Here is a 12,650-nt window from a genome sequence, read left to right as displayed (position 1 = left end):
AGATCCTCAGAAAGCCATCCTGTCTTGTACATGACAGTATATGAAAATACACAATTACATAAATATCAGACATACATACACACACAAACAGAACGAATGTTTTCCCTACCAACTATGAGGTGAGGACATCCAGTCAGGTTATTTGTCCAGAGTACAAACCAGCCTATTGGAGCCATAGGTTTTTGTTATTTCATTACACGACTTGGTGGAATATCCATCCATCCATCCATCTTCGTCCGCTTATCCGGTGTCGGGTCGCGGGGGGAGCAGCTCCAGCAGGGGACCCCAAACTTCCCTTTCCCGAGCAACATTAACCAGCTCCGACTGGGGGATCCCGAGGCGTTCCCAGGCCAGGTTGGAGATATAATCCCTCCACCTAGTCCTGGTTCTTCCCCGAGGCCTCCTCCCAGCTGGACGTGCCTGGAACACCTCCCTAGGGAGGCGCCCAGGGGGCATCCTTACCAGATGCCCGAACCACCTCAACTGGCTCCTTTCGACGCAAAGGAGCAGCGGCTCTACTCCGAGCTCCTCACGGATGACTGAGCTTCTCACCCTATCTCTAAGGGAGACGCCAGCCACCCTCCTGAGGAAACCCATTTCGGCCGCTTGTACCCTGGATCTCGTTCTTTCGGTCATGACCCAGCCTTCATGACCATAGGTGAGGGTAGGAACGAAAACTGACCGGTAGATCGAGAGCTTTGCCTTCTGGCTCAGCTCTCTTTTCGTCACAACGGTGCGATAGATTGAATGTAATACCGCACCCGCTGCGCCGATTCTCCGACCAATCTCCCGCTCCATTGTCCCCTCACTCGCGAACAAAACCCCAAGGTACTTGAACTCCTTCACTTGGAGTAAGGACTCATTCCCTACCTGGAGAAGGCATTCCATCGGTTTCCTGCTGAGAACCATGGCCTCCCGATTTAGAGGTGCTGATCCTCATCCCAACCGCTTCACACTCGGTTGCGAACCGATCCAGTGAGTGCTGAAGGTCACAGGCCGATGATGCCATCAGGACCACATCATCTGCAAAGAGCAGCGATGAGATCCCCAGCCCACCGAACTGCAACCCCTCCCCACCCCGACTACGCCCCTGTCCATAAATATTACAAACAGGATTGGTGACAAAGCGCAGCCCTGGCGGAGGCCAACCCTCACCTGAAACGAGTCTGACTTACTGCCGAGAACCCGGACACAGCTCTCGCTTTGGTCGTACAGAGATTGGATGGCCCTGAGTAGAGACCCCCTCACCCCATACTACCGCAGCACCTCCCACAGTATCTCCCGGGGGACCCGGTCATACGCCTTCTCCAAATCCACAAAACACATGTAGACCGGTTGGGCATATTCCCAGGCTCCCTCCAGGATCCTTGCGAGAGTGAAGAGCTGGTCTGTTGTTCCACGACCAGGACGGAATCCGCATTGTTCCTCCTCAACCCGAGGTTCGACTATCGGCCGAACCCTCCTTTCCAGCACCTTGGAGTAGACTTTACCAGGGAGGCTGAGAAGTGTGATACCCCTGTAATTGGCACACACCCTCTGGTCCCCCTTTTTAAAAAGGGGAACCACCACCCCAATCTGCCACTCCTTTGGCACCGTCCCAGACTTCCACGCAATGTTGAAGAGGCGTGTCAACCAGGACAGCCCCTCCACACCCAGAGCCTTGAGCATTTCTGGACGGATCTCATCAATCCCCGGGGCTTTGCCACTGTGGAGTTGTTTGACTACATCAGTGACTTCCGCCCGGGAAATCAACGACAATCCCCCGTTATCCTCCAGCTCTGCCTCTAACATAGAGGGCATATTAGTCGGATTCAGGAGTTCCTCAAAGTGCTCCTTCCACCGCCCTATTACCTCCTCCGTTGAGGTCAACAGTGTCCCATCCTTACTGTACACAGCTTGGATGGTTCCCCGCTTCCCCCTCCTGAGGTGGCGAACAGTTTTCCAGAAGCACTTTGGTGCTGACCGAAAGTCCTTCTCCATGTCTTCTCCAAACTTCTCCCACACCCGCTGCTTTGCCTCTTTCACGGCAGAGGTTGCAGCCCTTTGGGCCCTTCGGTACCCTGCAACTGCCTCCGGAGTCCTCCGGGATAACATATCCCGGAAAGACTCCTTCTTCAGTCGGACGGCTTCCCTGACCACTGGTGTCCACCACGGTGTTCGTGGGTTACCGCCCCTTGAGGCACCAAAGACCCTAAGACCACAGCTCCTCGCCGCAGCTTCAGCAATGGAAACTTTGAACATTGTCCACTCGGGTTCAATGCCCCCAGCCTCCAAAGGGATGCACGAAAAGCTCCGCCGGAGGTGTGAGTTGAAAGTCTGTCGGACAGGGGCCTCCTCCAGACGTTCCCCAATTTACCCGCACTACACGCTTGGGCTTACCAGGTCTGTCCAGAGTCTTCCCCACCCCCCCTGACCCAACTCACCACCAGATGGTGATCGGTTGACAGCTCTGCCCCTCTCTTCACCCGAGTGTCCAAAACATACGGCCTCAGATCAGATGAAACGATTATAAAATCGATCATTGACCTTCGGCCTAGGGTGCTCTGGTACCAGTTACACTTATGAGCATCCCTATGTTCGAACATGGTGTTTGTTATAGACAATCCATGACTAGCACAGAAGTCCAACAACAAACAACCACTCTGGTTTAGATCAGGGAGGCCGTTCCTCCCAATCACGCCTCTCCAGGTGTCTCCATCATTGCCCACGTGTGCGTTGAAGTCCCCCAGCAGAACAATGGAGTCCCCCACTGGCGCCCCATGCAGGACTCCAGTCAAGGTCTCCAAGAAGGCCGAATACTCCGAACTCCTGTTTGGTGCATATGCACAAACAACAGTCAGAGTTTTCCCCCCCACAACCCGCAGGCGTAGGGAGGCGACCCTCTCGTCCACCGGGTAAACTCCAACGTGGCGGGCGCCAGCCGGGGCTTGTGAGTATCCCCACACCCGCCTGGCGCCTCACACCCTGGGCAACTCCGGAGAAGAAAAGAGTCCAACCCCTATCCAGGAGTACGGTTCCAGAACCGAGACTGTGCGTAGAGGTAAGCCCCACCAGATCTAACCGGTAGCGCTCCACCTCCCGCACCAGTTCCGGCTCCTTCCCCCACAGAGAGGTGACGTTCCACGTCCCCAGAGCCAGCGTCTGCTGCCCGGGTCTGGTCCGTCGAGGCCCCTGACCTTCACTGCCACCCATGTGGCAGCGCACCCGACCCCAGCGGTTCCTCCCACAGGTGGTGGGCCCATGGACTGGAGAGATGGGAGCCACGTAGCTTGTTCGGGCTGTGCCCGGCCGGGCTCCGTGGCAAACCTGGCCACCAGGCGCTCGCTGACGAGCCCGCCGTCTGGGCCTGGCTCCAGACAGGGGCCCCGGGCTTCCTCCGGGCAGGGTCACTCCATCTCTACCTCGTGTATTCATTGGGGTTTTTGAACCATTCTTTGTCTGGCCCCTCACCTGAGACCACTTTGCCTTGGGAGACCCTACCAGGAGCACAAAGCTCCAGACAACACAGCCCTCAGGTTCACAGAGACACACAAACCTCTCCACCACGATAAGGTGATGGTTGGTGGAATAATTAATTCCAATTGGTCAATCACAGCATTCTGCGGTCTGCAATTTATGTATAACATATACATGTACAACATAAATATACAACAGAAACATTGCCATGGGTTGCATTAAGTGGCTTGCTATTTGGAGTCCATACCTGAATATAAGACAACCCCACTTTTTTTACACTTATGTCTAGGAAATAAATATTGGGGCCAATATGGTAGTTACAAACACAAATCCATGTTTCATACTGTTTTACGGAAAAGTGAGTTTGGGGAATTTGTTTACTTGAATAACATGTTGGTCAAAGAACACACTGCATCAAGTAAATTCTGAGCTGGAAGTACAAAGTACAATCTCTCCAGTCAGTCTAAGCGTGTATGAAAAGTGCATGTTGAGCATTAGAGGGAGAGCTGTGTTGAACTTTCTTCTCAGCATTCAGAATGTGTCATCTGCATATTGCCTTTGATTAAGGCTTGCCCCAGATCTGCTTTCTAATGAGCTGAGAGCTCAATCAATAATTTACTCAAGTCTGAATAAAATCCAGGCTGATCAGATCCATTCGTCAAGAATGTAATCAGGGTCTCTGTCATTAGATTTATCCTGCATATTGGCTTGTTTCTCAAAGTTGAAGTTCTGTTTGACTTGTGCCTCTGAGTAATCACTCAGGTGTGCTATTTATTTGAAGAGTATTTACAGATTTTGTGAAGAGCACAATCAGTTCACTTTAAATGCATTCAATTCAAAATGTATTTATTAATTGATGTTCATTAAACATACAATATGTAACTTTCTGACGCTAGGGGTCTCTCAACCAAAACAATGGATTGTAAACCCAGACGTTTGATGACGTTGGGAAGTTGCGTGGAATTATGGGAGTTTTTATTGCCAAACACTATCATCGATTAGAATGTTTACGGACAAGTTTACCCATTCAAGTTTATTCATGTTACGTTTAGTAACGTTTATTCATGTCATGCTAATAAAATAGCTGCAGTTTTCCCAACATAATTACGTTTTTCTTGATTCAATCTGTATTGGTAGCTAGCTGACCAGTTAGCTAGTGAGCCAGCAAGCTAACATTAGTGGCTAACGTTAGCAGGTAAAACCACACTATCACAGTATATTTCACATGCCAATGTCACCTTTTGGATGTTTGATTGGTTGTTCAATTCGACTGGTTGTCAGCATTGACATATATAAAATGGACTAACAGAGCCCGTTGCTCTGGACAGAGACCAGTGAAGGTTATTAGAAGCACTTTTCCGGTGATCACTAGCTTTACTGCGCAGCCTCCAACTGACAACACAGCCCGGTCTCATGGAAGTTTGTGTAAATGTGACATTATTTGAATCTATTGATACGTGTTCATGGAGATGTTTTTGTCGGTTTTTACATGGTGGACAACACGAAAATGTAAAGTAATGTATTTCAATGGGAAGCATATTTTGTGGCCACAGCACGAAATTTGTAGGGAGTAATATAAAAAGCCGAAAATCCACGTAGGGAGGTTGGTCGGGGTGGTGCGTGGGTCAAACAACACAGGACTTTCACCCGGGCGACCGGGGATCGCGTCCCGCGAGCGGGGATCGCGTCCCGCGTGCGGCGCTTTGTTTCCCGGGGATGGCGGCGCTTTGTTTCCCGGGGATGGCGTCCCTGCATGTGGCGTTTTGTCCCGCGTGTTACTGTGGAGCGTCTCCCGGCGTTTAAGGCGCCTTTTCCCCGGCGTTTAAGGCGCCCTTTCCCCAGCATTTAAGGCGCCCTTTCCCCGTAGGTTTTTTCCTAAACCCAACCTCCGCCATTCCGTTATTGTGGGGCGTTCCCAGCGGGCCGCCTTGCAGGCCGTCTCGCAGGCGCCTCCCAGCTTATGGAGCGACCTTTTCGGCCGCCTCCCGGCGTCCTTTCCCCGAGAAAATAATATGACATTTACACGTAAAAATCGAGAAAAACGTCCCGGGAACACGTATCAATAGATTAAGAATAACGTGGACATTTACACGAACTGCCGTGAGACCGGGTTGGACAACAACCTGTCTGGAAGTGTGAAGTCTTCTGGTAGCTGTGCCAAGAGAAATCTCAATCATTCCCAATCTTGCGGAGACGGAGATTGTAGGTATATGTAAGGAGATAACATAGACACAGGCTAATTATTGATCACTAACATGCTAGTTAACATTAGTAATTAAACCTAAACAGCTAACGAAAGTCAAAACTGCCTGCAAGCTTCTCCTGTACTGTACGGTAATTCCTCTACTATGCGACAGTAAGTCACTTGGTTATGACACAATCATTAGCCTATTTTTACATGGCAAAAGTTTAATCTATCAACTAGCTTCTCTTCCTTCTTCGTTGCTCTGCCTGGTTGTAGCGCTTTCCTATTGCGTGCAGAGGGAATTTGAAAGACAACCGTTTATCCCGCCCCTCGGATCAATGGTGAGTTCCCAGACCCAACATCTTGATGTGGATCTGGCTTGTCAGGCTATAACCCACCTTTTGTCAGGTTAATTTAGCTAGCTAACTGTAAAGAAAGCTAAACGCGAAGGGGGGAGAAATTCGGCAGGGGGGTGATTTATGGCACAATGGAGACGTAGCTAGCTAACATTATGGATGGCCAATGTAGTGACCAGAGGCCTGTACTAAGAAGCAAGATCAACATGACCTGGATTTCTTTTAGTAATCCGGCTTCACTAATCCTAACAACTGCGGTCCCGGATAACCGGTGTCACCAAGGTGGTTATCAACTAGTTCAATCAACCCAGGTTTGTCCAATCTAGAGACAGGTTCACATAAAAGAGGCGGTGTTTGCGCACCACGACCAATCGCAAACATCTACCAGAGCCGCATGTTATACTGTATATAAGAAGAGCAAATTATAATTACACATAAATATGAAGAACACAGACTCGGTTTTCCAGGGAAAACGCAATACAGTCGCTACATCCTACAACAGGAAGGAAAGCTGGCAAAAAAAAAAATAGCCGATGCTGTAGATGTTTAAATCACAACTCCAATATCACTTCCCCATCAGTCAGGACCAAGATCTGGCCATAATTACACTTGGGCTTTCCATAAACTGTTGTTGCTTTAGCCTTATTTCAGTTGCAACCTTGGCAGTGGGAAGCGATCGTGAGAGCAAATAAAAAATATAAAAACATAATTCAAACCAATGTGCGCATTGGCGACACACGGCTCAAGAAGCCAATATGTAATTCCCTCCCATTAAAATATATAGGCTATATTTCATAAAAATACCCATGTTAACGGGGTTGTTGGTCTCTAAATGTTTCTAAATCTATACTGCTAACGTTAACGTACTAGTGAACTTATTCGTGGGTGCTGCTTTTACCCTTCCTGTAACCTATAGGATCCAATTCAAAATTCTCACCATAACCTATAGGGCTCTACATGGTCAGGCCCCTGCTCATCTTGTCAACATTATTATTTATTATTTATTTTATTACATTTATATAGCACTTTATCATAGACACTCAAAGCGCATTTGGGGGGAGGGGGGGACTGCTCTCTAACACCACTAATGTGTAGCACCCACCTGGGTGATGCACGGCAGCCATACAACGCCTTACAATGCCAGACGCCAGAATGCTCACCACACATTAGCTAGTTAACATAATTCACCTACACACCCCCTCCCGGTCTCTCAGGTCTATCAACCAAAATCTGCTATCCACACCAAGCACTTGTCTGGAGACATGTGGGGATAGAGCCTTATGGCACCCAGACTCTGGAATGCTCTGCCAACCAGCATTAGGTTTGCTGAGAATGTGGACTGTTTTAAGGGACAAGTGAAGACTCACTTGTTCAGGATAGCTTTTAGGTAACCTATGTCTTGTATTTATTGATAATGTTTTGTATTTGTACTTTATTCTATTCTTAGACTATTTTCTATGTTTTATTGTCTATGCACATGGTAAAGCCCTTTGTGACCCTGTCTGTGAAAAACGCTGTATAAATACATTTTACTTACTTACAAAGCTTCATAAGGCTTTATTTGGCCATCGCTAGATACAGCAACAGTTACAGTTTGCTTAGTACATTTATTTCTGACTTAATCTGTCCGTCAATAAAGGCAATAAAAGGCCAAAAAAAGATGGCGACCGTTGAGACTGAATAGTGTCCTGTGCATGGATGCATTAAGAGAGCTGGATACAGTGTTTGGCGGGAAGTCGCGTACCTTCCAATGAGAGTGCTCAAAAGCGCATAAAGCAAACATGGAGCTCGGCTCTTCAGTGTTGACTGGCCCATGACGTCACGATAGACATGCGCACCAGCAACAGTTGGTTTGTGTTGTCATAGCAACCGGTAGCAACATGCTCGTTCATGAGCTTCTCTCTCGTGTCTCTTACAAGTGGCGAACTCATGAACTCGCCGTTTTCATTGTCTAAAATTTTTACTAACGTTAAACATTGTATTTTAGTTGTTCCTGGTTTACATGCTTATCTAAATAAACAGTGGATGTATTTAGACAACCAAGGAGATTTAATCATTATGTCGTGCTACTAGCTACTAGCTAGTGCTAGCTATTAAGGTTAGCCTGCAGTTTCGTGAACAGAGCTCATCCATGGCTTCATCCCTCATCCACGTTACAAGCTTTACAGCATATGGCCCTCATAAGAGAAAACCAAGGCAATGCAATCACTAGCTATGTCTGTAGTAACGTTATGTAGGCATATAGCTAATTACGGTATTACCGTTCCTTAATACATCCAGGCTAGCTACCGCTAATAGCTACTAGCTGATAGCCCCACCAGTTTGGGAAACACTTCATACATGGCGTCACATACATGTTACAGGCTTTACAGTATACATAAATCCCTTGGGTGTATCATAAGATAATACCATGGACGTATTAATAGAACACATGGTGAATTACAACCATTAGCTTCATCCGTTATTACAGCTAGCTACATAAGCTCGGGAGAACAGTCATGTGAGCGGGCGGGCGCAGTCCTGCGGGTCTACTTGCGTCCATTATGCGCATTCGTCATACCTAGTTTAATAACTCTGGATTTGGCTACTATTGAATGTTAAAAAGGTTAAAAATGTGATATTTTAAACAAGGACCCTTTAATTGTTCGGGCTGGTAAGTTAATGTACCCCCAAAAAAAATTATCCTCTGAAATATAGAGGTTTCTTTCTTTTCTTTCTTTGTGAAAAGTCTTTCTGGGCCATGGGGTGCAATACCACCCCTATCCGCTAAGCCCATGGTGGCTTTTAGACATGGCACTCTTCTTGGGGGCTTGGTCCAGCGTTTGACTGTAGCATCCGGGTACTCGCAGTGCACAGCATTTAGCTACAATACGCACTATGTACTCAAAATAGCAAGTGGAAGTCCATTCATATGCCAAGTGCCTAGTGTGCACTTGTTATATTAATATATTAATATATAGCTTTACAACATGTATGCTTTCATTTGAACCGAATGATGAAATGCAGTACACCAGGATGTAACATCTAACTGTCGCTCCACAGTTCCTCCTGATGACCCGGTGATAGTGGGGGCCCCGGTGGTGACTTTGCGGGCTGGTGACCACCTCAACCTCACATGTCATGCAGACAACGCCAAACCTGCTGTGTCCATCATCTGGATCCGCAACGGTCTAGTCCTGAGTGGAGCTATGTACTCAAAGGTATGGCATGAGAGCAGCCCTCTCTGCTCGGAGTTTGGGTGCTGTGTTGTACCACCAGTATTCAATCATTTTACTTAGGGACTGTTCATGATTTATTTAAGGGGCCACCGGAGGAGTTTTGGGACCTTAAACTAAAAAGACTTGACCCTCCCCTCACCAGTAATAATTTTTCTATGACCCTCCAAAATGATTTGAAAAAGAGGCATGACCCTCCCCTTGGCGCTTAGCAAAGATGTACAGATGCAAATCGATTTTTTTTACAGCCATGGCATACATGTGTTAACCTCTGCTTTCTCATCTGACGCATCCCACTCCTCTTTTATGGTGTGGGGGCCATTTCAGTAGATTTACTCACTAACACGGTTGTGGAAACACAATAAGCATGGAAACTAAATGCACACTTCCTGCATTACTGCATTACTTCAAATACTAAGTTACTCCTCTAGTAAACTAGTATTCACATGAAATAAAACAAAACATTGAGACCATTCAGCAATACACTGGGTAAAAACAAATTCAACACTGGTTGCTATGGACTTGTCACTAAGCTTCCTCAGTCATTGTATATTTTAGCACATAGGTAAAGCTGCCAAAGCTGTACATTATATTCCAGTTTATTTTTAAAGCAGATTTCAAATTATTACAATTTTTGATTAGGACAATGCACATTAATCAACATTTCTGTAAATGCACCAGTGTTAGCCAGTCGGCAAATTTTCAAATGTAGTCCTAGTTGCATGTCTTTATGGTGAAGAAACCGGAGCACCCGGAGGAAACCCACGCAAGCACAGGGAGAACATGCAAACTCCACACAGAAAGGCCTGGGACGACCTGGGTTTGAACCCAGAACCTTTTTGCTGTGAGGCTGAAGTGCTAACCACCAGTGCTTAATTTGTAAAGTGGAGCACAGAGGTGGGGTGGATCCGGCGACTCAAAACGCGGGGGTTGGAGGTAGCGGAACAAAAAAAGATTACACTGCCTACGTAGCTTCCCTGACTAAAAAAACCTAAACAACGCGTACATCAGGGAAATGTTTATTTTCATTTCAGAAAATGAAATAACATTTTGGAACTTCAATGGGAAATAAAGACTAACAAGACGGATAACAACATTGAAAACTTCACAAACAGTAGTTTATTTTTTTCATTTAAGCAAATCATTTTTCATAGTGACACGGAGGTTCCGGATCCAATAAAAAAGGTTCCGGATCCAACGTCGGAGGTGCCGGAACATGTTCCGGCGTGTTCCGGCTTAAATTAAGCCCTGCTAACCACTGAGCCATTGTAACAATTTAACAATTCGTCCTTATCCAATTGCAGCACGGCTGTCTTGGAACGCAATAGACAGACGGTGGCGGAATACCCCGACACTTAAATTCAACTAAAATGTAACAGTGAACAATCAGTGTTGGACCTACAGTCTGTTGAGATGCCTCTCCAAATGCAGAAATGAAGCGCAGTCACACCATAAAATGTTAAGAAAAAAGATCCGTATTTTGCAGTAATCCAATGACACGAAAAAAAAACAACCCGCAATCAATTAGTAAGATGACATCAAATGTATATACATGGCATTTAGGGAACCTTTATTGCAACCTTGGCACGGCAAGATGTCCACACTATTGCAACAGTAATTTTCTTTTTTTACGTCTTGCTGCTCCCATCGTCAGCCAGGTAATATGATTTTTAATAAAGCAGTATATGAAATCAGATGTATTACCTACCAACATTTAGTTTTGTGTTATTTAAGATATTTATAAAATATCTGGTCATGCCAGATGTAATTATTATGATAATTATGATATTATTATTATTAAACAATGTAATTACCCATTTCAGCCAGCAGGGGGACAGTGCTCCCCCTGCCCCCCAGCAAACTCATGGGTCAGACCCATCTGGTAGCGAAGGAGGGTCGAGACTAAGAGCTACATGGAAAAATATGCACCAAACAAGCCACTGTGAAATTTTGCTGTTTTATGATGGGTGACCCCCCCCCTCCAGACTAAAAAAGCTTGTGTGACCCTCCCCTCAACAAAGAATAAAAAGACATGACCCTCCCCTATTTTCCTCCGGTGGTCCATTCCATAAATACCGAACGGTCCCTTAAAGTGCTCATATTATGCTTTTCGGCTTTTTCCCTTTCCTTTATTGTGTTATATATCTTTTTTGTGCACATCATACTCTGCTTCTGACTGGCTAGTAGTCCTTACCTAGGTACTGCACATGTGCGACTCCCAACAAAGATGGAACAGAAGTGAGATGCCTCACTCTGTAGCTAAAACAGAGAGCTCAACACACAGGGTGAACAGAAGAGCTGCAGCAATGTGCATTACAACAAATATATATATATATATTTTTTTTTTTAATTAAACCATGTAAACCTATTCTGATATAACTGAAAATGAGCATAATATGAGCACTTTAAAGGTGATCAATTATATAGCATTTTCAGGTTCATAGTTTTATTTTGTGTTTGTACAACATTGAATGATCTCTTGATCTACAAAATAATCTCTTAATGCTTTCTCTTCAAATATTACTTTTTATGCAACATGATGTGAGAACTTATCGCATAGCAATCTATTCAATATGTTTACAAACTGGAATGACATAGTGCTCTGTTAAGGTACTGGACAGACAGAGAGAGTGACAGAGTGATAAACAGGTGATGTGCTAAAGGGTTATGTCTGACCTTAGATCAGCTAAGTGACTTGGTTTGCACTGGATTTGGTCCAAATTGTGCAGCTAGTTTGCCAGTGATCACTTTTTTTTACTATGGTTTGTTGGTGTAGGATCTCTGAGTGTCTTCAAATGTTTCATAATCAGTCCTTTGCCCACAAAAAAAGTTTAAAGCCTTAGCTGATTTCAGACCAGAGGCAGGTTTTTGTGTACCTTTAGGCTGGTATTATACTAGAATAGTGATGTCTTTTCTCAAAGATAATTTTACATCTAAGACAGTCATCCTTAAATTGCTGCACAACAGCAATATTAAAAATGACTCACACTGCCTCGATCTTAGGCCGGTTACACACTGCACGCGTCGCGCGAGCGTGTCAGCCGCGTGGCGTGTCTTTTTATATTTCGGCTCCCATGTTAACAGGTTAGAGCTTACACACTGCCGGTGTGAGACGCGTGCCTGCTAGAAATAGAACCGACGCCTATTTTTCACGCGAGACGCGAGCGTGTTGGAAGCGTTTCCGGGCAAAATAGAATAGGAAAATATGTTTATATGTCATTTAGACACGAATGCATATTAATAAATGACATCTTGATGTTTGAAAGTCTAGGTTTTGACATCAATGTAGATATAAATGTAATACAAAATTTCAGAGAAAATATTTTCAAATGTTGCACTGGTCATACAGAACGAAATATTCTGTAACATGTTTTGCAGTCAATACTGCCGATGTGGTCTTGCTTTAATCAAATCAGTAGGCTCTATATAAAGGGTAGT

General features: G+C 45.6%; 1 protein-coding gene across 1 annotated transcript in view; it reads left to right on the top strand.

Annotated features, from left to right (window-relative positions):
• Positions 1 to 12,650, top strand: part of LOC114566917 (kin of IRRE-like protein 3) — a 194,143-nt gene that overhangs the window by 48,732 nt on the left and 132,761 nt on the right. The window contains exon 5 of the mRNA XM_028595766.1: positions 9,040 to 9,197. Within this exon, the coding sequence (XP_028451567.1) occupies positions 9,040 to 9,197 (158 nt within the window). The remainder of the gene's footprint in view (positions 1 to 9,039; positions 9,198 to 12,650) is intronic.

Source organism: Perca flavescens, chromosome 13 (genome assembly GCF_004354835.1).
Source record: "Perca flavescens isolate YP-PL-M2 chromosome 13, PFLA_1.0, whole genome shotgun sequence".
Lineage (NCBI taxonomy): Eukaryota > Metazoa > Chordata > Actinopteri > Perciformes > Percidae > Perca > Perca flavescens.
This window is presented reverse-complemented; position numbering and strand designations above follow the sequence as displayed.